The 23,191-nt window shown below is 42.5% G+C and overlaps 3 protein-coding genes across 13 annotated transcripts in view; 2 read left to right on the top strand and 1 right to left on the bottom strand.

Annotated features, from left to right (window-relative positions):
* CAPN10 (calpain 10) overlaps positions 1-20,267 on the top strand; it is a 38,171-nt gene extending 17,904 nt beyond the window's left edge. For 4 of the 7 annotated variants that reach the window (XM_039488366.1, XM_039488368.1, XM_039488367.1 and 1 more), the window contains exons 4-15: positions 275-406; positions 680-876; positions 4,324-4,541; positions 4,932-5,073; positions 7,090-7,256; positions 8,873-9,156; positions 11,179-11,381; positions 13,304-13,559; positions 14,186-14,385; positions 14,814-14,859; positions 16,152-16,236; positions 19,433-20,267. In XM_039488366.1, coding sequence (XP_039344300.1) covers positions 275-406; positions 680-876; positions 4,324-4,541; positions 4,932-5,073; positions 7,090-7,256; positions 8,873-9,156; positions 11,179-11,381; positions 13,304-13,559; positions 14,186-14,385; positions 14,814-14,859; positions 16,152-16,220 — 1,914 coding nt within the window. In that variant the 3' untranslated portion in view covers positions 16,221-16,236; positions 19,433-20,267. Of the gene's footprint in view, positions 1-274; positions 407-679; positions 877-4,323; positions 4,542-4,931; positions 5,074-7,089; positions 7,257-8,872; positions 9,157-11,178; positions 11,382-13,303; positions 13,560-14,185; positions 14,386-14,813; positions 14,898-16,151; positions 16,237-19,432 lie in introns of all 7 variants that reach the window. The other 3 variants (XM_039488372.1, XM_039488371.1, XM_039488370.1) reach the window with 3 other exon arrangements.
* Positions 18,666-23,191, bottom strand: part of LOC120371913 (cytochrome P450 2J5-like) — a 52,805-nt gene continuing 48,279 nt past the window's right edge. For 4 of the 5 annotated variants that reach the window (XM_039488377.1, XM_039488375.1, XM_039488376.1 and 1 more), the window contains one exon: positions 20,897-21,824. In XM_039488377.1, the coding sequence (XP_039344311.1) occupies positions 21,646-21,824 (179 nt within the window). In that variant the 3' untranslated portion in view covers positions 20,897-21,645. Of the gene's footprint in view, positions 18,791-20,896; positions 21,825-23,191 lie in introns of those variants that run through there. The other variant, XM_039488374.1, reaches the window with a different exon arrangement.
* Positions 21,641-23,191, top strand: part of LOC120371914 (cytochrome P450 2J2-like) — a 33,792-nt gene continuing 32,241 nt past the window's right edge. Inside the window, exon 1 of the mRNA XM_039488378.1 lies at positions 21,641-21,874. The gene's annotated coding sequence lies outside the window, so the exon portion shown is untranslated. The remainder of the gene's footprint in view (positions 21,875-23,191) is intronic.

Genomic DNA, 23,191 nt, shown 5'->3' with positions numbered 1-23,191 from the left:
TGTGGATACACAAATTCGAATTCATCGGGTCGAATCCACAAATTCGACCTAAGTTAAATCGAACTACTCCTGAAGTGTAGACATACCCTGAATAGTCATCATACTGTAACAACTCTCAGTTAGTGGTAACCTGTGCTGTATTCAAACAGGAATGAAAGGTGGAAGGCCCCTTATTGTGTTAACCATCTCGTGAGCCATCCAATCCCACAAAACATAGATTTGTTTGGCTTAGACTGTCATGCAGGATTTAACCTTAATGTTTGCTTTATTTTAGGAAATTTGTTCTGCTCCTCGATTGTTTTCAGACGATCCACAGGAGGTGCAAGTGAAGCAAGGGATTTTGGGAGATTGTTGGTTCCTGTGTGCCTGTGTTGCTTTGCAGAAGAGTAAATACCTGCTAACTAAGGTATAGAACAGCTTCTTGTAATGTTCCATGTCCTAGCAGATTCTCCTGTATGCGCCATTAACATTTTTATTTTTCCCTAGCCTTTTCCAACTCAATGAAACTTCTACAATGTACTCTGATGCTCTGTCTTTACTCTTTGATGTTATGACACATTATTTCTATCTATGCTATGATGTAGAATAGCTGGAATTGACCATGTTTCAAGTGGTGGTTTCCTCAAAAGAAAGTCCCTGATTGTCTTGATTTTGCTAATATTGTCTTGTCTTCTTCCAGGTAATCCCTCCAGGTCAGCCCAGCTGGACAGATGAGACGTACACAGGCTGTTTCACTTTTCAAGTCTGGCAATTTGGACATTGGGTGGAGGTAACCATTGATGATCGCCTGCCTTGCCTTGGGGGTAAACTCTGCTTCTCCCAGTGTCAGACAGAAGATGTGTTTTGGCTTCCCTTACTGGAAAAGGTCTATGCCAAGTATGTGAACTTCATTGGAGGAGGTGATTTCAATTGCAATAATAAATAGCACATATTCTACATAGTGCTTTGTTTGGATTTCATTCCTGCCATGTGGGCTTCCAGAGCCCTCTCTAAGACTTGAACTCTTTATATTTCACTGTATATACATTGATAATTGCCAGAGTTTATCCTGGATCACACAGATACAGTTCTGCCCTCACACAAGGTGAGATTTTCTTACTGAAAGGAATTGTGAAAAAATAAGAGGGTTTTTTTATAATGACCCAGAAGCTGATAGACTGCAGTGATGCTCAGCTAGCTACTAGCTGCAGATCACCTAGCTTAGTAAGACCGAAATAAAGTTTTCCCCATTGCATTATTTGAGAAGATTTAAGGTAGACATCAACGGCAGATCAGCTATTGAAAATATATGTTGCTCCACTGAAATAATGACGCTACGCCAATTTATGTTAGCTGAGGCTCAGGCTCTGAATATTTCTCTCTTGCATACTGCTGCCTAACCATCCCTTGTCACTCATTTGCTGGTTTTGTCAGGAGTTATGGACCCTGGAATGTTGTTGTTTTTTTATTTTGTGTTTGACAGTGGGGCCATTGTTTTATAAAACAAGCAGCAAAATACGATCTCAGCCCACTATACAGTGTAGACTGACAAAGCAGTTCAGAGACCAAATGCTTTGGATAAGGTGAACACCAAACTGTTACAAGATCTTAGAGAAGGGTTTGTTTAGCCCCCATCAGAGGACAAACACCTTTTAAGGTTAGGTTACCCAGCAGCTGTAGATATGGTGAAGTTAAGGTACATTTTTCTGTCAAGGCACCTTTGGCACATTGACCTTTTCTTCTTACTCTTGGTTTGCCCGCTAAATATTGTTTTGACCATTTCTTACAGAAATTTTATAGATCTGGCTTAGTACTCTTTCAGTGTGTTCATTCACTCTGCTTTGTAGTTACTGCAAATAATAACACAGCCTCCCTGATCCCACAAGATAAAACAGGTGGGAGAAAAAACTAGTTTGACTGTGTTTAGCAAACAAAGAATATATTAATGGGAGGTATGTTAGAAACGTTATTTTTTAAACATTACTAGCTATATTGTGCATCGTGAAAGGTGATGAAAATTCTGAGATGATGAGGTGCAAATGACAAGCAGTGAGCAGTTTCTGTTCAGGAAAGGATTGTATCAAGCTTTCCATAAGGCAGTTGGATGTCTTCTTTTTCTTTCCCTTTTCCCATCAGGTAGTCTATCAGTCTTTCCAGGTTTGCTGGTCCAGGGCTCACTCCATAGCTACTCCATCCTCCCTTAACAGTCTATTGACCGTTTTCTTGGCCATCCTCTCGTTCGCAGCCTGTGAACTCTAGTCCCAAATGTCTCCTTAAAAAGATTCACTTATACATCCTTCAAACATACCCATACCATCTCAGCTTCCTGTCTTGCAGCTTCTGTCTGATACTGCAGACCTTGGTCTCACTCCTGATGTCATCATTCCACATGTGTTCCAGCAATGTCACCTCTTTCACTGCCCTCAACCATCTCATTTCAATGACTTCAGGTCTTCTCAAGTGCTTCTCTTCGGTCACCCATTTCTCTGATCTGTAGAGAAGAGCTGGTCTTACCAAAGTTTTGTATAGTTGTCTCTTAAGTAGTCTGGGCGTATGCTTATCATAAATCACACCACCTATCTTTGCCAGTGTGACGGTGCTGCCCGTGGGAGCCAGCTGAGGTCACTCAATCAGGGTGAACTGCAAACCAAACGGGGCAGACAAACCCCAAATGCTGGTGGTTATTCCAATACTTAGATTTACCAACCAGCACAAAACAGCTTCTACAGTACCTCACTGGTCACTTAGAAGTTCAAACCACGCAGTTCCCTTAAAGTGCCCAGCCTCAGGCCTCCGTCCAGACACATCTGGACTATGATGATGATTCCTGAGAATCTTACTTCATCATATAAAAGAAAAGGTTCTTCCAATCCCAAAGGATCAGCCACATACCCAGGTTCAATTATAACTTAGATCTTACCCAAAATACATGCCACAGCCAATTCTTATTAACTAAGCTAAAATTTATTAACAAAGAAAAGAGAGAGTGTGTTGGTTAAAAGATTAATCTACAGAGAGACTTGAATTCAATTCTTGAGGTTCAGATACACAGCAGAGATGAGCTTGTAGTTGCCAAAAGCCCTTTTAGAAATAGTCCACAGGTTAGAGTCCAATGTCCATATTCAGGGTGACTCCAGTCAATGACTGGGGATCTCAATCCTTATGGCTTAAGGTTTCCCCCTCTTGAAACCCAAAGCAGATCTGAGATGAAGCAGGATCGTGTCCCAGGCTTCTTATACTTTCCAGCAGCCTTTCGGCCTGAGAAAACAATAGGCTTAACTCCTTCTCCCAAATATCCTGGCACTTAGCAGAGTAATTTATCCATTAAACAGTTTAGATACAGGTTAGCACAACCTTCAAAGAGACACATAGACAATAATACTATTTCACTCAAGTATCATCATAAATGTTAATATTCCTTTTTTGACCTATGAATTAAAACTATAGCAATAGTCAAGACTTGTTTGCTAACATCACAAGACCTGAGCAAACATCTCCCCTTCTACCTCTAACGATGCAGACTTGCATTTCAAAGCTCTAGTCATTTACATATCTTCCTAACCCGTCCTCAAGGTTCACCCATGGGTCAGGTCAGTCTGTGAGTTAATTAACTCTTTCTGGCCCTTTCACCTTTCAATGAGATATTATATTATACTCATAACGTCACAGCCAGTTTAGTCTCATGCACAGTTCTCGTTTGACTTCTCTGTTTGCTTCTAACCAGCCACCAAAGTACTTGAATGCAGAAACCTGATTTAGTTGCTGGCCCTCAGTGTTAATATTAATCTATTTTTGTCCCATGTGAATCACCCAAATTACTTCAGTCTTTTCTTTAGTCATTTTGAGGCCATAATTTGTTAGTTTCCTGTTCCTGGACCAAATCTTCTGCACTATTGGCCATTAGTGCAATATGGTCTCCATACATCAACTTTGGACCACCTTCCATTTGGATTTTCTTACTTGTGAAGTCCATCACAGTTATGAATAGTAATAGATTAAGCACTGAACCCTGGTGGAGCCCAGCCTTCACCTCAAAACACTCTGTTACACTGAAGTATGTCCACTTGTCATGAAACTGTCATACAAACCCATCACCATCTGGACAAGGTCCTCTGGTACCTCATAGAATCATAGCAGAGGCACCAGCAGTCACCTAGACACTTTGTTGAATACGTGAGGTGTCTGAGGGCCTAAATATTCTATAGCTGCAGTGGCACCTTTTATGTCATACTAACATTAGGTTCCCAATGGGGACATATGCATGATTAAAATAAAGACAAAATGATGTTCATTTTAGGAGTAAAGTTTGCAATAAGTGCCACTGTTTCTTTTTTGTTTTTATAGGGTGCATGGGTCTTATGAGCAATTATGGGCAGGGCAAGTGGCAGATGCTTTAGTTGACTTGACTGGAGGTCTAGCTGAGAGATGGACCCTAAAAGACCCTGGAAGAAGCATGGAAAGAGAGAGGACTGGTAGAGTTTTGGAGAAGATGGTATTTAGGAGACTGATGAACCTGAAGGAACGATGTGTGATAAGTTGCTCAGTCCTCAGCTCCGGGCAAGGTAATACGAGCATTCCAGAGATTCTTAAACATGGCAAGTGTCTCTCTCTCTTCCCATAAAAGGAAAAAAGTAAGGGAAAGTAGTGCTTCAGCACCACTGGTCTGTGGATACTCAAAACTAACTAGCATGTTTCTAGGGATTCTGGTGATCAGCATTTCTCTTCACTCTTCTAATCATAGATACATAAACCAGGCAGTTATTTGTCTCTGTGTACAGTGTGGGCTGCATGTTCATCCGTTGTGTTCACAGGCAGAGCAGTGGACTTGTAGCAACTTTCTTCAGTAGAAAGTGAATCTTTTTCACAGGGGATGGAGAGCTTACTTCCTTTTGCCTTGAAAAAGAATGCTAGGTAGTTTTCTACCTCCTAATGATGGTTATCTTCCTGTACAGGTGCCAGTGAACTGGGAGAATTTCATGCCTTTATTGTCTCAGATATGCTTCATCTCTCCAGAGTCTTGGGCAAGGAAATAATCTTGCTACGGATACGAAACCCTTGGGGGAGGCGGTGTTGGAAAGGGCACTGGAGGGAAGGGTAAGTTGCTTGTTTTCATTTAGAATACTCTTTTTAAGGTACTACCATAAAGATGAAGATATTTATTGTGTTGAGCACAAAGTGTGTGTGTATATTACAGAGAATAGTATTCGTAATAGGCTACAACAGAGAAGAGTTGCAGAGTACAGGAGCCTTATTTCATAGAACCTTTTTTATGAGTTCAACATACATCATCATGGTTCTTGTGGGTCTTAATTTTTTGAAGCTTTGGGTCTGGCAATCCAGATTTCCAAATACATGATACACTGATAGGAAATATGTTTTTTGGTGCGGGAGCTTAAATGGATTATAGATTTGTTGCAATAAGCTATCAATCTGTGATTTTTGGTATCTAGAGAATGTATGAATTTAAGCTCTCAGGCTCATCTTCTGCAGGTTTCCTCTGTGGATGAGGACTGAGAGGTCAGATATAGAGTGATCACTTTGTGAAAAGTGTTCACCCACAGGTGATATGGTGCTTGTCTTTTATCATATTTCTGTATGAGTTCTTCTGAGAGCATAGTGGTTGTCTCATTTCACCTTCATCAGTGGTTTTCAACCTTTTTTTCATTTGTGGACCCCTACAAATATTTCGAGTGGAGTTGTGGACTCCTCTGGAAATTTAACCTGTGGTTTGTGGACCCCTCCCATAGACATCTTAGACTGAAAACTGACTGAACAGAATTCAGCTATACGTGTTGCACATGCTCAGCACAACATTTGACACAGTATGAGAAAGGTTGCTAGACAGTGGACTTGTATGGTAACGACAACACTTCCAGGTTTTGATCTGTAGATGGGGATATTTATGTACTTTTGATTAATCAGAAAAACAAAATGCCTTTTCTTGATCTGAAATTTTATTTTCATAGTCTACCTTTTGTGGACCCCTTAAACATAGACAGCAGACCACAGGTTAAAAACCACTGACTTAAATAGTTGTTGTCTGTAATCCACTTAACCTCCTCTCCCGCAGATTTTTTTTTCTTATTTTTGTGACTGGAAAGGTGTGTTATCGGGCCACTTCACTTGAATGGTCCCTTGAAATATGTATTAACTAGTTATGCTAAACAATCTGCTCCACCTTGTATTTAACCATGATAGTCTGAGTACATTTCCCAGACCTGAAGAAGAGCTCTATGTAAGCTCAAAAGGTTCTTTCTCATCAACAGAAGTTGGTCCTGTAGAAGAGATTACCTCACCCACCTTGTCTCTAATGTCCTGGGACCAACACAGCTACAACAACACCGCACAGAAAAAAAAGTTAGCCTAATTTAAAAATTAGCGTTGTTATATGTGGTGTCTAGCACATAAAGGAAGACGCTCTCCTTGCCTCAAAGAACTTAAAGCTGTAGTACCCTGTTATGTAAAGTGCAGAATGTTTTTCAATCGCAGTAAAATTAATTGGAATTGAAGGTGCCCTGCAATTAGTAGGACCCTGATTAATTAGTTGTGGCTCAGATGTTCAACTTGTGGTAACTTGGAAGCCAACATGCTAAAAAGGTCTTGCCCTACTGCTCTATGGAAATGGTGTGTCGCTGATGCAAGGGGCTCAGTAAGTGGCTCCAGAAAACCTTTCTAAAACAGACATATTTAATTTTATTTGTTGAACCACTTTTTTGTGTTTGGAGTTGTGTTTTTCACTTCCTCATTCTATCATGCACAAATTCTAAAACCTAATTTTTTTTTAAACAATAAACAAAAGTACAAGTACTTTTCACATTGTTCAGTGTACATTGTAAATAAGCTATCTGTTTTACCTGGGAGCATGTTCCATAATCCCTTACGCTCTAGGTTTCTAGGTCTTCCTTCACAGAGATTGCCTATCTATAATTTCTGTTTCCAGTCCCAATTGATTAATAATTAGAGGAAGTGTTGTATGGATGAACAAAAACAGTAAAATTAAAAACTATTTTTTTTTCTCACTAAGCAATTTTTGATAGAAGATTTTTGTAGAACTCTATTGGGAGTGTGAGCAAACAGCCTAGACATTGACTTTTGGGCATTTATTTGCAGTGGTCAAGGGTGGAGCCAATTGGATCCAGTAGTTGCTTCAGAATTGCTTTCCCAGATCCAGGAAGGAGAATTCTGGGTTGAGGAGGAAGAGTTTTTCAAGGAGTTTGATGAGATTACCATTGGGTTTCCAGTCACTGAAGATGGAGAGCTTCAGAGCCTCTATACAGGTACATTGTAGCAAGGGGACTATTCGTAACAAAACATTAGTTTAATGGGGAAATCTGATTTAAATTTAAAAAGGCCAAAATCAGACTTGTTTACCACTAGACCTTTGTGGTTTCCAAAACTTTTTCCAAATTTTATTGAGTATGCACTGAGTGCGTACTCTGGGAGAGATTGGAGAACAGAACTGGCCCCGACTTGGTAATTAAGTTTTTGCTTTCTCTACATTTCTCTGATTTACTGGAAAAATCCTCTTCCTTATTTGCCAATAATTTTAAGAGTTGCAAGTGAAAATGGTTATGCAAAGCTCAGGGACTCACGTACTTTGAAGCTGTGTAGATTGCTGCAGAGCTGACCTCCCTGCTATAGAATTATGCTCGGAAATCTCATCATTCATTTAAAAAAATGTTTCTAGCCCTTATGGTTACAGTGCATACTCCATGCACTATTCCATGCAGCCTAGGCATCAGGAGGTTTGGGAATGATAGCTGGAGTCCAGCTCACAGCAGTGAAAGGGTAAAACAGAAGTATAACCTGTCAAGCTAGGTTGTCTGGAGAACAGTGCAGTAGCTGAAGCCTGGGGAGATAAGTAGCTGATGCCAACTACAAACTCTCACTTTCCCTGGTGCGCATGGGGAGAATCTGGTTCTGAATTAGGTCATCTGAACAGCATCAGAGGAACAGAAGCCTGGGGAATGGAGCCAGGTTTATGTAATCCTGCCTCATTGTAGGCGGCTGGACTTGATGACTCCTCAAGTTCTCTTCTGCCTTTCATTTCTATGCTTCTGTGCCTAGTCCAGGGAAAGACCAGTAGAAGGCATTTTGGCCCCAATTTGGCAAAACATGTAAACACGTTTGTAAGTCAATTCCTATTCACCAAAGTATTAAATCATGTGCTTAAGTGCTTTGTGGAATACAGATTGTTTGCTGAATTCAGGTCAGATTAAGTAGTGTAGTAAGTTCTCCTCCTCCTGCTCCTCCACACCCCCAGAGGCGTAGGTGTTGCAGTTACACCTTCATCCCACCTCAAGATGATCTGTGGAGTAGCGAATTGGAATTCTGACCTACGCTTGCTGTAAAGTTCTTAACATCAGCTCATGTTTGCAGATGAGACAATCTCTATCTAGGTTATTTTATTGTCCTCGTTTGCTGCAATATCAGATACAAAATATTTAAAAGAAGTAATACCAGTATTTTACTCCTTCCTTCCCAGCCTGTAGGCCTTTCCTGTGTCTGTTGCTGCTGGGAGGAAAGAAGGAGATTGCACAGGAGTTTTAAAGCCTTTTTTTTTTCAGGCTGAAGAATTGTTTGCTATGTCTGGCCCCTTGGTGTGGGGGTTAGTCCTTTCCTGTAGAAAATTGTATTAGGGAGCCCTGTAATGATCTCTTCCAACTGGGAGACAAATTTGAGGTTTCAGACTTGTAGAAATAGTTCTGCATATGATCTTTAAGGATAAAGTTCCTCAGCTTCCCACTCTGACTGGCTTGGGATATCTTGGCTGTGAACGTTAGCTCACAGAAAATGGCACTGCCACAGCAATGCTTTCAGTCTGGAGACTCCTGAGCCACAAAAATGAATTGTTTCCGATTGCTGATGTGCATTACCTGTTTTTCTTTATTAGAGAAAGTGCTGAGTCATACTCAGAATCTCTGTGGCTCTTGGGTGAAAGGCCAGTCTGCAGGTGGTTGCCGTAACAACAACAGCTTCCCTATTAACCCCAAGTTCTGGCTGAGGATATGTGAGCAGAGTGAGGTGTGCATTGCTCTTCTGCAGAAACCCAGGAAGTACTGTGCCGATTGGGCTGGAAGAACTCGGAATCTGACTCGCTTAGCAGAGGAAGGTTCATCTCTGACTGAAGGCATTCAAGGGAAGAATTACCAGGCTGTGGGACTGCATATCTGGAAGGTAATTAGGGGTAACTTTTCAAACTTCTAGTTGGGCCAAGAAGAAAAGTTTCCAGAAAAACAGGAGCATCTGACATAGTCACTCATTGGCTATCGCAATGCCATGTGTCAATTGTTCATAGAAGTCGGGGTGTAAAAGACCTATTAGACGAGCCTTCCCATCTCACAGGGTCAGTGAAGGATTGTTGCTTATTGTACATCTACCAGGGCTTTATTCAGTTTATTTTTAAACATTCCAAGCAGTGAATCTTCCACTACTTCTCTTTGGAGACTGTTCCCCCAGTCAGGACATTGCAGTATTAGAAAGTTTTTCCTGATAATCTGCCTACTTTTTCCCTTTCTTAATGTCAACCCCTTTCTCTTAGTGAACCCCCTTGTACTATCCTATGAGGTTCCTCTCCCGCCTTGGTGTCTACACCCTTCACATGTTTGTGTACTGTTATGTCCCTCCCTTAATTATCACCTCTTATATATGTTTTAATCTTTTAAAATCTCTGTTAATCTCTTCTCATAAGTCCGTCCTTTCACCACACTACTTGTTTTGTTGCTTTTCTCTGGGTTCTTTCTAGTTTCTTAAACTCTGTCTAATAATGTGGGTACCCAGAATGCAACACAATCTGCATAGGAAGGAAACTAATTTCAGAAATGCCTCGTACAACTGAAAATAATTCTACTCATTTGTATATGCAATTTTGTGCAACTCTGTTTTGCATACTCAGGCTATCACGGAGGTGTTCAAAAACTTCAGAAATGGGTTTTTATGCTTGCCAGTTGCACAATGATCTGCCCCGGGCTCATTAATATAATTTCACCTCCAACTTTAATTTGCACTATGGAAATATCTTCTAACAGCTTTTTTCTTCTTCTTTACTTTTGTAAACAAGAACATAGTTAGTAGTGGATGAAGGCTTATTTTACTGATGCTCAGGCCAAACTCTTTAACTCAAAATATGAGTGGTATTTTTCTCCTAATCTCCTTTAATTCCCCACAGATCTCTGTTACACAATATTTTAGGTATAACAAAGCGTAAGACTTAAAATGTTTGCCCTTCACTGAAAAAGTTTCCTTTCAGCTGAAACGTGGCAGACAGGTTTTCAGTCTGGGCCTGGTTTGCTCCAGCCTGTTCATTTTTGTTGTTGTTGTTTTGAAAAGAGTAAATTAAAACAAATTGTTTTCACATTTTTTTATAACAGTTGCTCACTTTACAAAATGTGCTTTGGTAGTTGCTGAGCCTTAGCCTGCCCTGAGACTACATGAGATTCCCGAAAAAGTATTTGTTTGAAAAAGTAGCCGTTGTACAAGGTTCAGCACCACTGAACTTTGCATGGAAAATAAGAGCTTCCCATGGTTTATGGTTTGACCGTGTTGGCTCCTGGGTAAATCTAATCTGAATGAAAGCACAACAATGTATCAGAATTTTGTATTTCCTTTGGGCAAAATTCTGCCCTGGGGCATGCTGGATCGGTTCTGCATGGGGCCGGTTTGTAACTGATACCCCCAAGAGCAATTCTAGCTGAGAGAGAATTCTTCCTGGGAACTCCCAGGATAAATATGCCAGAGCAATGCTCTGTGACCTTTTGAGATGGTGTAATGTGCTATATGTGTGGTCTGCTCCATTGGCTGATGCATGAGTGAGATGGTGGACCATTTCCCTGTACTTACCTCACCCTTTCTTGCCCCCTTTCTGGCATTAACTTCCACAGGGAAGCTGTGTGAGAAAAGGGACTACAGTCCTCAGTGAAATTCTGTCCAGCACTGCTCAAGGGCACAAAAAGGGGGAAGCAGCTTTCATTTTTCCACCCCAAATTGCTCACCCTCATGAGTGCTATTCTGAATCTGACCCTTTGAGACAGGTTTGCAAATAATATCTGCATCATGCGCATGGTCTGCCAGATGGCAAAACACACACTTGTGGTGCTGTGGATTTGGGGTTTGTTGACTGAATATTTGACCCCATTTAACTTTTGCTATAATCTTATCAATTTACCTTCAATGCTATGCTACATTGTGTGTCTATTTTAGGTGGAGAAGAGGCGGTTTAACCTACCAAAGACCCTCTCTGCTCCTCCGGTTGCCAGTACCATTTGTCATTCTTATGACAGAGAAGTACATCTGCGCTGTGACCTTGCCGCTGGTTATTACCTTATTGTCCCTAGCATCTTTCTGAAGGATGCAGAGAGCGACTTTCTGCTTCGTGTATTCTCAACGGGAAGAATCTGCCTCAGGTATGTTCACAAAGGAAGAGAAATAGCAAATCCCACAAAAACCCTGTTGACAGTTTAAGTAAAGCATTATACCTTTTATGAGGGCTTGCTGTCACCTGAACTATGGTTAGGAGAGGTACACGTAAAGAAGGTGCTAAATCTTTTGAGTTCAGGTTTTTAGTACGGCTCTATAATGTGCACCTCTCCTGGCTCTTTGAGTGGGATCTCGGAGATGTTTGAAATCCTTAGTACAGTGGTGGGGAGCCTCTGGGCCGCTGCTTCATTTTGTCTGGCCTGCAGCAAGTCTCCGCGCCACGGGCCGAAAGCCTTGAGATTCGGCGTCCTCCTCCTCCTCCCCAGCTGGGCTGGAGTTGCGTGCGCCGGATTGCCGGCATGTCCTTGCGGCCCCTAGGTGGAGGGGCGATCAGGGAAGCTCTGTGTGCTGCCCCGCCCCCCCCAGTGCCAGCTCCGCAGCTCCCATTGGCCAGGAACCGCGGCCAGTGGGAGCTGCGGGATCAGTGCTTGTGAGTGCTGGCCGCGCACACCGCGCTGAGCTGCCTGGCCCCTCCGCCTGGGGGCTGGACATGCCGGCTGCTTCTGGGAGCAGTGCAGAGCCAGGGTAGGCAGGGAGCCTGCCTTAGCCCCTCTGCGCCGCCAACCAAGGGCTGCCTGTGGTAAGTGCCGCCCGGCTGGAGCCCACGCCCTGAATCCCCTCCCACATCCCAACTCCCTCCTGGAGCCCGTACCCTAAACCCCTGCCACAGCCCTGAGCCCACTCCCTCACTTCAAATCCCTTGGCACCAGCCCGGCACTCCCTCCTGCAACCCAAACCCTTCATCCCCAGCCCCACCCCAGATCCCTCACCCCCTTCTGCACTCCCCCGCTCCCGCCCCAGCCTGGAATCCCCTCCCGCACCTGGAACTCCTCATTTCTGGCCTTGTCCCAGAGCCTCCGTGTCCCCTTGCGCCCCCACCTTGTGGGGCTGCAGCTGTGGGCACTTGCTCAAACCTCTGATCCCAACCCAGGGCTGTGTCTGGCCCCTGACTGATTTTTAATGTGGGTCAATGGCCTCTGATAGAAATAAGATTCCCCACCCGTACTATAGTACCTCAAGGGACCTGGGGGTGGCCATCTAAATCCCTTTTTGACCCAAGAGAGGCCCAGTGTCGGGAAGAAGTGCACACTTTTCAGAGGTGAACTGCTGTAGTTCTTTGCAGTGTGCATATTGTGGAGAATATACTTCATCCAGGGTCTGGTGTGTTTTATACAAGAATCTTACTGCTGCACAATTACTGCAGGCATCAGTACATCTTGGATGTTGCACAGTTCTGTGCTGTGTTCACTTTATCCAGGGTAGATGTCTTCTGGAGCTCTGTGGGCGGGTGGGGAAGGACTCTGAGAGCTACATTGCTTTCATATTTCCTTCTTTCTTTTTCCCCCTTGCCCTATTTAGTGGGGGAACCCTAGGGAAATTAAATGCAAAAATGTAAGTTCATGGAACATTAAGGTTAAGAAACTAAATGCATCAATGTTAGGAAATTCAAAAGATAAATTTAATCAATAAACTAATGCAGCATGTTGTATTTTCTCTTGCTATTTCTTAAATACATATTTTAATGTGCTTATACTTTAAATTTATATTGAGCAATGTGGCCAGATTAAAGGTGCTGTAGAGATCTTAATTTTTACTTTATGGTATTTATTTTTTCTGTTCCACAAATGTTCAGGTTTTGCATTTAATTATATTTATACGTGGCAATGATTGGCATTGAATTGACAGTTAATGGAAATGCTTGACTGACAAGAGTTTGCATTTCTTGACACATTTCATTACTAGTATTTGTCCATATTTTGACAGCTGAGCATTAAGGATGGTGAATTGCAGTCATGGAAATCTTTCATCTTTTGTACACTACTTTTCCTTTCTGTCTTGCATTTAATAGTGAGATAAAACCACCACCCACTGATGCTGCCCTCTGTGAAGAGCTCCCACCAGGTGAATGGGAGACTGTGCAGCTACAGGGATGCTGGAAAAACGGCCAAAGTGCTGGAGGTAGCAGGAACTTCCACTCCTTCCATACCAATCCCTGCTTTCCCCTCTCCGTCCCTGCAGGAACAGAAGAGCGCAGCGTGAAAGTCACCCTCCGCCAGCACTGTCAAGATAGCAAGTGTCGTCCAATAGGGTTTCATATCTTCCAGGTATGATTTACCCCAGTCAATCTGATTGTTTCATTTACAAGAATCAACTAAATCCATCACTTTTATGCAGGTGTCTTTTACCTTGGAGAATGGAAATGCAGCCTATAAATGATTACATTTGGGCCAATACAAATAGACATTTGAACTGTATTAGTTCACAGGTACAGTAGAGTGTAGGGTATTACAATGCATGACTGGATAGCTTAGCAACCAGATTTCTGGTTCCACTGAACCCTTGTCATATTCTGTTTTAGAAGTCACGCAGCAGCCAGTACTTATAGATTTTCTGAACGTTTGAAGGGTTTTATTTAACACTAAGACTATAGCTAGTTAACTCTATATTAAATTATACACTTCTTTAAAATGAGTAGATTTTTTTTCATTTTTGCACAGATGCAAATGGTTTGGAATGTTTGGTGACTAAGACTCAATCTTGGTAATCAGGCATGAATCTCTCCTGCCCCTCTCCCCCAATAAATATTTTTTTCCTGTCAACTGATAAGTGATCCTGAGTAAATAACGATCATTATATGAAATAGGGTGTGTATTTGGAGGGGTAGATTATTTATGGAACACACTGGTTTGTTTTAAAGGTGTGAGATCTGAAATTATTTTAATGTCTTCAGGTGCCTAACAGCAGTTGGAAACCACACACTTGTTCTTTTCTGCACTTGGAGCCACTGGTTAGCTGTGTACCTCATTGCTACTCACAGGAAGTGAGCCAACTGTGCAGACTCTCTGCAGGGAATTATGTAATTGTACCTTCAACGTACTTGCCTAATACTGAAGGCAATTTCACAGTGGTCATAACAACCAAAATAGACAGGTAAAAGTATATAGGTGTGTGTTTGGGTTTACACTGTTTCTAAATTTCACATGTAACAGCGCATAGGACAACACTACACAATTATTTATAATAGTAATGTTTTCATATTTATTATAACGTCTTTGTACCACTACCACAGGGTGACTGGGATGACTGGCCCTTTAAGGGAAGTAGGGCTGGCTTCATCTGTGCCATAATTACCAGCCCCGTATCTGAAGGAGTGATACTAATGGGATCAGGTGTTAACCTGATGAACACTTGGGCCTACAAGGAAGTAGGTTAGGCCTGTGGGAGGCTCTGATCTAAGGTCTGCAGGAAGTAGGGAGGTTAGATCTTGAGAGAGACAGGTAGAGTTTCCTGGAAGATGAGACAATAGGAAACTACTAATGCTTTGCACTGAAGTAATTTTCTCTTTTCTTTTCAAATAGGAAATGCATTCAGAGCCAGGAGACCCTTGGACAAATATTGCAAGAAGTAGGTGGCATTTGAATTTCAGTGGCACTGAGATTGAGGTACACTGGAAGTCAGAGAGGCAAACAGATACATATTAGCTAATCATTTGCACCAAGGACTGGTATACAGGAATTTGAAAGTTCTAATTCCACTCCGTTGCTAATTGTTTGTCCTTGGGCACATCAGTAAACCTCTCTTTTCGTTTTCCCAGTCTGCAAAGTAGCAATTATACTATAGCTCTTTGTCTTCTCTCATGCTGCCTCATACACATGGAATCCCCTTTCTGAAATGATCTATAAAGCCATACTGACTCCTTCAAATCCATCCTCAATACCCACCTCTGCTGTAAAGCCTGTGAGAATCTGGTGAACTAATAGCTGTGATGGGCTTATGGCAATAATTGACGCTTATATTTGCATTTTAAAAGTTATTAATCAAGTGTGTATCTTTGTGTGCGTATGTGTGCGTATGTGTACATATACATAGATTTAACTGTATTCTTCTCCCTTTGTGTCACCATCATCACTCTTATCATTTTATTTATATAGCCAATCCTTTTCCTCACTCAATGGGCTCTGACCTGTGTTGGGGACTTTAGGCACTACTACAATATTTAGAAATTAATACTAATAATACAGGAAAAAAAGAGGAGGGAAAACCTGGAGATGATTGCCCTGCACGCCTTAGTAGGTCTACATTTGTGTTTGCTTGCACACACAATATGCTATAATGATAATTCACATTGGGCTCTGAGCTGTTTTGGTCAAGTAAATGCAACATGTTTAACATGTCACTGATTTCCTCCCCCCCCTCCCACTACACATGCACACAATGTTGTTGCAGGATTGGGCATGAGTTCTGAGTTTCTGGCACTTAAGATATTTTTATTTTAGGGGGGGAAAGATCCAAAAATATTATTTTTTTGCAACGGTGTTAAAATAAAATCTTACTTGCATTTTAAATCAGAGAGTGTTCTTGATAACACTGCTTACTTATTAGGCAAGACAAATACCAACCTGATAAAACCTCCAAGAGGGAAAGAGGCCAATTACGCACAGAACAAACAAGCGAACAAAAAAACACAGGGTATCAGTTGGCTTACTAATTTTCTTGCTCTAGGTTGTGGTGACCCGTGATTATACTTTGTCCTCAAAACCACACAAAAAACTGGACTTTTATTTCCCAGAAATTGGAGATGGAAACATATATATACATTTCTAATGGTGGCCATTGCTTTAGAATCTAGGAGCTATAACACCTAATTAATAATAGCATTATTTCCATTTCTTGCTCATTATTCATTTCTTTCTTAGATGTGGTTCTTGCCTGTCTCTAGGGCAAACGTTGACAGGCTGTTGTTACTGAGGGATGGGCCTATCTAGAGAAATGATTCTTAGGGTATGTCTACACTACGGGATTATTCCGATTTTACATAAACCGGTTTTGTAAAACAGATTGTATAAAGTTGAGTGCACACGGCCACACTAAGCACATTAATTCGGCGGTGTGCGTCCATGTACTGAGGCTAGCGTCGATTTCCGGAGCGTTGCACTGTGGGTAGCTATCCCGTAGCTATCCCATAGTTCCCGCAGTCTCCTCCGCCCATTGGAATTCTGGATTGAGATCCCAATGCAAAAATAGTGTCGCGGGTGATTCTGGGTAAATGTCGTCACTCAATCCTTCCTCCGTGAAAGCAACGGCAGACAATCATTTCGTGCCCTTTTTCCCTGGATTGCCCTGGCAGACGCCATAGCATGGCAACCATGGAGCCTGTTTTGCCTTTTGTCACTGTCACTGTATGTGTACTGGATGCTGCTGACAGACGCAGTACTGCAATGCTACACAGCAGCATTCATTTGCCTTTGCAAGGTAGCAGAGACGGTTACCATCCCTATTGCACCATCTGCCATGCCATTGTAAATTGGCGATGAGATGACGGTTATCAGTCGTTCTGTACTGTCTGCTGCTGTCATGGGTGCTCCTGGCTGGCCTCGCTGAGGTCGGCCAGGGGCGCATGGACAAAAATGGGAATGACTTCCCAGGTCATTCCCTTCTTTATGTTTTGTCTAAAAATAGAGTCAGTCCTGCCTAGAATATGGGGCAAGTGTACTAGAGAACCAGAGCACAGCCGCTCCGTGTCAGAGCCCCAGAGATCCTGCAGAAATGATGAGCTGCATGCCATTCTAGGGGGTGCCCCTGCAACAACCCCACCCGTTGCTTCCCTCCTCCCCCAACCCTCCTGGGCTACCATCGCAGTGTCCCCCCATTTGTGTGATGAAGTAATAAAGAATGCAGGAATAAGAAACACTGACTTTTTAGTGAGATGAAAATGAGGAGGAAGAAGCCTCCAGCTGCTATAATAGTCCAGGCAGGACATTAAAGGGTGGGAGGGTGAGGAGCCCAGCCTCCTGCTGCTATGATAGTCCAGGCAGTACAGAATCTTTTCTTTAGACATGAAAGGGGGGGGTGGGGCTGATGGAGCTCAGCCTCCAGTTGCTATGATGAAGACGGTTACCAGCCGTTCTGTACCATCTGCCGGGAATGACCGTGTCATTCTCATTTTTACCCAGGCGCCCCCGGCTGACCTCACCGAGGCCAGCCAGGAGCACTCACGGGCTGATGATGATGATGGATAGCAGTCATATTGTACCGTCTGCCACCGGGAAGGGGATGCTGGTGTTCAGCGCTGCAGCACCCCGTCTACCAGCAGCATGCAGTAGACATAAGGTGACATTGAAAAAAGGCGAGAAACTTTTTTTTCCCTTTTCTTTTGTGGTGGGGAGAAGGGTGTAGATTGACGACATATACCCTGAAATACCTGGGAAAATGTTTTTGACCCTTCAGGCATTGGGAGCTCAGCCAAGAATGCAAATGCTTTTCGGAGACTGCGGGGACTGGGGGATAGCTGGAGTCCTCAGTACCCCCTCCCTCCCTCCATGAGCGTCCATTTGATTCTTTGGCTTTCCGTTACGCTTGTCACACAGCACTGTGCTGTGGACTCTGTCTATCATAGCCTGGAGATTTTTTCAAATGCTTTGTCATTTCGTCTTCTGTAACGGAGCTCTGATAGAACAGATTTGTCTCCCCATACAGTGATCAGATCCAGTATCTCCTGTACGGTCCATGCTGGAGCTCTTTTTGGATTTGGGACTGCATCGCCACCCGTGCTGATCAGAGCTCCACGCTGGGCAAACAGGAAATGAAATTCAAAAGTTTGCGGGGCTTTTCCTGTCTACCTGGCCAGTGCATCCGAGTTCAGATTGCTTTCCAGAGCGGTCACAATGGTGCACTGTGGGATACCGCCCAGAGGCCAATACCGTTGATTTGCGGCCACACTAACCCTAATCCGACATGGCAATGCCGATTTCAGCGCTACTCCTCTCGTCGGGGAGGAGTACAGAAATCGGTTTAAAGAGCCCTTTATATCGATATAAAGGGCCTCGTTGTGTGGACGGGTGCAGGGTTAAATCGGTTTAACGCTGCTAAATTCAGTTTAAACACGTAGTGTAGACCAGGCCTTACATTATTCCCTAAGGGTAGTAAGACTTGGGTCTACCCTGCTGTCCGGTGGTAGGGTAAAGTGACAGTGGCACTCCCCTGAGAATACCCTGCTTCAAACCTCCTGAGAATTTCAGTTTGAAGATGACAGCCACAATCTCCTCATTGATTGCAGCTAAGATACAGAAAGAGATGATCTCTGAGTTTAAGAAGGCCTAGCTGGGTGAAGGTTATAAAGACTAGAACCTAGAAGCAGTTCAGGTTTTTGAAGGGAAGCCAGTGGTGAGCATGGACCAATTTCGGTGATGTGGTTTTGTTAGTCTGCCTTACCTAAAAGTGGGCTGCTGTGTATTTAAACAACGATGTTCCCTTCCTGGTCTATGCCATGTGGAGTACACTGCAGTAGTTTAGCCTGAAGGAAATGGAAACATGGCTTACTGTGCTGGGTCTACATCTGAAAGAAAAAGGTGCAGTCTCCCTGTTAATCAAATATTAACACACTTTTGGTTATAGCTGCTGTTTGGTTGAGTAGGAATGGTCACGAGTCCTCTTAGGACTCTGAGACTACGCAGTGCCTTCCCCTTTCCTACCAGCCCCACCACTTGCTTTTCATTCAGGTAGTTGTGTGTCTCAGGCACTGGGACAAGTGGGCAATGGCACTGAGAGAGAGAGAGAGATTAACATACCTCTCATAGAACTGGAAGGGACCTTGAAGGTCATCGAGTCCAGTCCCCTGCCTTCACTAGCAGGACCAAGTACTGATTTTGCCCCAGATCCCTAAATGGCCCCCTCAAGGATTGAACTGATGTAGAGCTGGTGCCAGTGGTATGCTGTATTGTATATTCCCAGAGTTCTGTTCAGTCTAGTTCCAAAGTACTGAAGTTATGGGATTTGCATCACTTCCTTGAGACTATTTAAGTGTATCAAGTAACAGGAAGAGAATGTGTAATGATACATGGCCTTAATTCCTGAATTTTCCTTTTCTCTGTCTAGCTAAAGCATATCTGCCAATCTTTTCCTCTCTGAGACTCTTAACATGTTACAAACTACAGGTTTTAACCTATGAAATAGCTTCAATTCAGCCTCTTTTTTGCAGGTCTCCTTTACAGCTGTGATGAAAAGGTAATTTGGAATTCTTGCATCAACATCATAACAGTAGAGAGACTAGAAAAGCCTGACCTCTGGCTATTTTCAGTTTGAAATGAAGTAACCAGAAAATACCCTGAGCCCAGTGGTTTTCCATTCAGACTGACTTCCAGCCTGGTGACGTCCTCTCTGAAAAGATACCACCTTGACCACATGCATCCTGATGAGCATTCGTCCCCTCCATATGTTTTACTACCAGCGACGTACAACTAGACTTAATGCTATACCTCAGTTCTTAAAAAATATGGACAAAGGATATGTGCACATATTTTAACTCAAGCTGAAGTTTTAAAATTAAAGCAGAAAAAAAAATGTGACCTATGCGTACATAATGAAAGAACATTTGCTGAAGAATATCCAAGTTTACAAAACAACCTCAGGAGACCAGGGGAGGATAGGAACTGTGTAGGAGAAAGAAACGGGAGTCCCTTTTTCAGGAAGGAAAGACTAGGATCCAACAAAGAACACTGGAACAGGGATAGACCAGATCTGTATCACTGCCAGTCTTATTACTGAGTACTTTATCATGGGCCATGCTACTAGGAATATTTGTCATGAAACTAAGTTTGGAAGGGATGAGTTTAGGTGAGTATGTCTTACACCATGTGAACACCTGGAAGGGAAGGAAGAAATGACTTTTGCAAAGCTGTTGGTTTGAAACGCCATGTTACTGGTAACCCGAATGTTGTTTTCTTAATTCCTGTTAAAATATTTCTTACTCAAGTGTGGTTTTTTTAGATATTGTATTTTCTTTAATAAATGTACAGTGATGATAAAGAGTTTAAAAGGTCTTCTGTTAATATCATTGATCATTCAATCTCTTTGTGTTTCTTTAAGCTTTATTTGTTGTGTTGTGGCAAGCTTTGCAATCTTTTGGAAACCCAGGTTTCCGCTAAGTGGGAGCTGAAAAGCAGAGCTAGAGGGCCCGATTCTTCTCTGATGTTGACTTTACAGCAGATTCATATGTACAATGATACTTTCAGTTTCAAAATTCACTCCAGAATCTTTCTGCATGCAGCTGAGTTGGAAACAGAACCTTTTCAGAAGTGGAATCAATAGAGGACTATATATTTTTGTTGAGATTAGTGGGATTGTGATGCAATAAAAGATAGTACCAAGTGCACCAAACCCTTAATTTTCATAGAATGGTGCTATATCTAGGGGTGGCCCTAAGAAATGATGGTAATTTGATCTAATTTCTTCAGTTCTCAACAGTCCAGTGCCGTTACTTAAAGTAACCAGTAGTAGACTGTTGTTCCACTAACTTCTCAAAAGAAGATGGAGTTGTAAGAGGAAATGAGGGATTCTTAAGAAAAAAATAGTTGGTTCCTAAAGATGCCATGATTGATATAATAAAACAGATGCATAAGCAACTTGTAAAAAGACAGTAAATATTTAATGAGGAAACCAGGAGAAGAAAACGTACAAAAAAGTATCCATTATACTCTAGTGACATATCACATTGCCAAATCCAAAGAGATGTTCAAAAGAACGGTGATTGTGAGAGGCCCTAATACTGCAGACGTGTGTATACTTAACTTTACTACTGTGAGTAGTCCTCCCAAAGAGAGTAAAAGGAAAGGGGACCCAAAGTACATTGGTAGCCTTTGGATAAAAACATGTTAAATGGACTTTTGAAGGAGAGAAGAGATGTTTTGTGAACACAGATGAGTGAATGGTACACACTGAAGTTCAGTTAAAATAACGCATGTTTATTGTATCTGGGCAATTGTGCATCAGTGGTGGGACTGAATCACCTATTCATACGTCATTTCATTTTCTGCTGTTTTTGACTCATTTGTAATACAGTCTAACATCTTATTAGCACATTGAGCAGGCATCTCTACTAAGTGCTGCCTGGTAATGCACAGATCTTTTCTAAAGTACTACACCTAGTTCATCAGTATCTCTATTGAGTAGAAATAGTTTAGATAATTCTTTCCAATAGGTGTTATCTTGCACTTGTGTACACTGAAGATTTCTTGATCTTTGGCAAATGCATTTATTTTTTAAAAGTTAACATTTAATAAGTTCCTAAATAAAAATATCTCCATCCATTGTCACAATACTGAATGATCAGATAAGACGAATAAGATAAAGTACAAGATGGATATTAAAAAAAATCCCTGACAGAATCACCTCCACTTTATGGTTCATTTCAGACTAGCGTGGAACTACATGAAGCTTATATGGATATGGCTGCAATATAGCCCCTAAAATATAGTCCAGATTGACTTCCTTCACTCCCTCTGGAAGCTGGAATGTGAACGCCCGCAGCAGGTTGACAAAGAAGATGAAGAGCTCAGTTCTTGCCATCTGTTCCCCCAAACACACCCGATGCCCTACAGAAGGAACAAGAGAAGGGAATTGCTCCTACAAGTGATTGCACAGAGTGAGTCAGAGAAAAGTGAATTTCCAAACAAAATTCTATTGAGTCTCTTGGTGAGAAGTTGCCTCAGGGGGACATAATCTATGTCAGGGGTCCCCAACACAGTGCCCACGGGTGCGTCCTGGCCAGCGGTCGAGCATCCGCCAAAATGCCGCCAAATTTCGGAGGCATTTCGGCGGCGACACCTCTCGATGACGCCGCTTGCCACCGACAAGCAACATCATCGAGAGGCGTCGCCGCCAAAATGCCGCAGAAATTCGGCAGCATTTTGGCGGATGCTCAACTGCTGCCATGGTCTTTTGTCTGGCACTCGCCAGACGAAAAGGTTGGGGACCACTGATCTATGCACTTTTCTTTAGCTGAGAGATGCTAGACATATATCTGTCCCTGGGTATGTCTATGCTTCGAGCCGGGGATGTAATTCACAGGGAGGTTGCAGAGACATGCCCATGGTAGCTCACTAAAAATAAAGTGTGGCTGCCACGGTGGGACCAGCAAGAAGGGCTAGCTGCCCCATGTATGTAGCTAGCATCTCAGATGCTTGTGTACTCGGAGCAGCTAGCTCCACCCATCGCTGGTGATGCCTCATCTACACTCTCTTTGTAGTGTGCTAGCTTGCTCAGAGCTATTGCTGATAAGTCGGCCTAAGATGGAAATTGCATCCCCAGCTCTAAGTATAGGCATAGCCTGTCACCATGGTATATTTACAGTGATGAAGTTGCACTGTCTGTCTCTTGCCTTTCCTGTCCCCCGTTCTGTGCCAATTACAAAACACTTCAGTTTAAGAGTTAAGTTCTGAGGAACCTTATATCCACTAGATTCTTTTCACTTTGGAAAAAAATCATGGGGTAACGTTTTGAAGAAGTGCATAGGAAGATAAGCGTACAACTCCAGTTACTGTCAATGTTTTATCCTGGCGATGTGCCTTCAGAACGTACCTCGAGATACCCACTTCTGTTTTTCTATGATGTAATCTGTGTAAACCAAAAAAGAAAACTTGCCATGCCCAATTTTTAACTGGTTACCTCGATTGTCTTTCTGCAGTTGTGTGAGTGCCTGTTTGCATACATGATTGCCGGATCTGCACAGTTTGTTTAATGTGACTACTGTATATATTTCCCAGGATAGTATTTGCCTTTATTGCCACAGCATGATATGATACATTCATAGTTTAATCTGTCACCTACACTGAACCCTCAATCATTTTTTACATTGCTGTTGACCAATTAACATTCTGTCTGGGTGACTGGTTGCTCTGTCAGTATTTTTATTTATTTTTACAATTAAATCTCCAGTTACTGTGACCTGTTTGCTGCTCTG

Source organism: Mauremys reevesii, linkage group 9 (genome assembly GCF_016161935.1).
Source record: "Mauremys reevesii isolate NIE-2019 linkage group 9, ASM1616193v1, whole genome shotgun sequence".
NCBI lineage: Eukaryota > Metazoa > Chordata > Testudines > Geoemydidae > Mauremys > Mauremys reevesii.
This window is presented reverse-complemented; position numbering and strand designations above follow the sequence as displayed.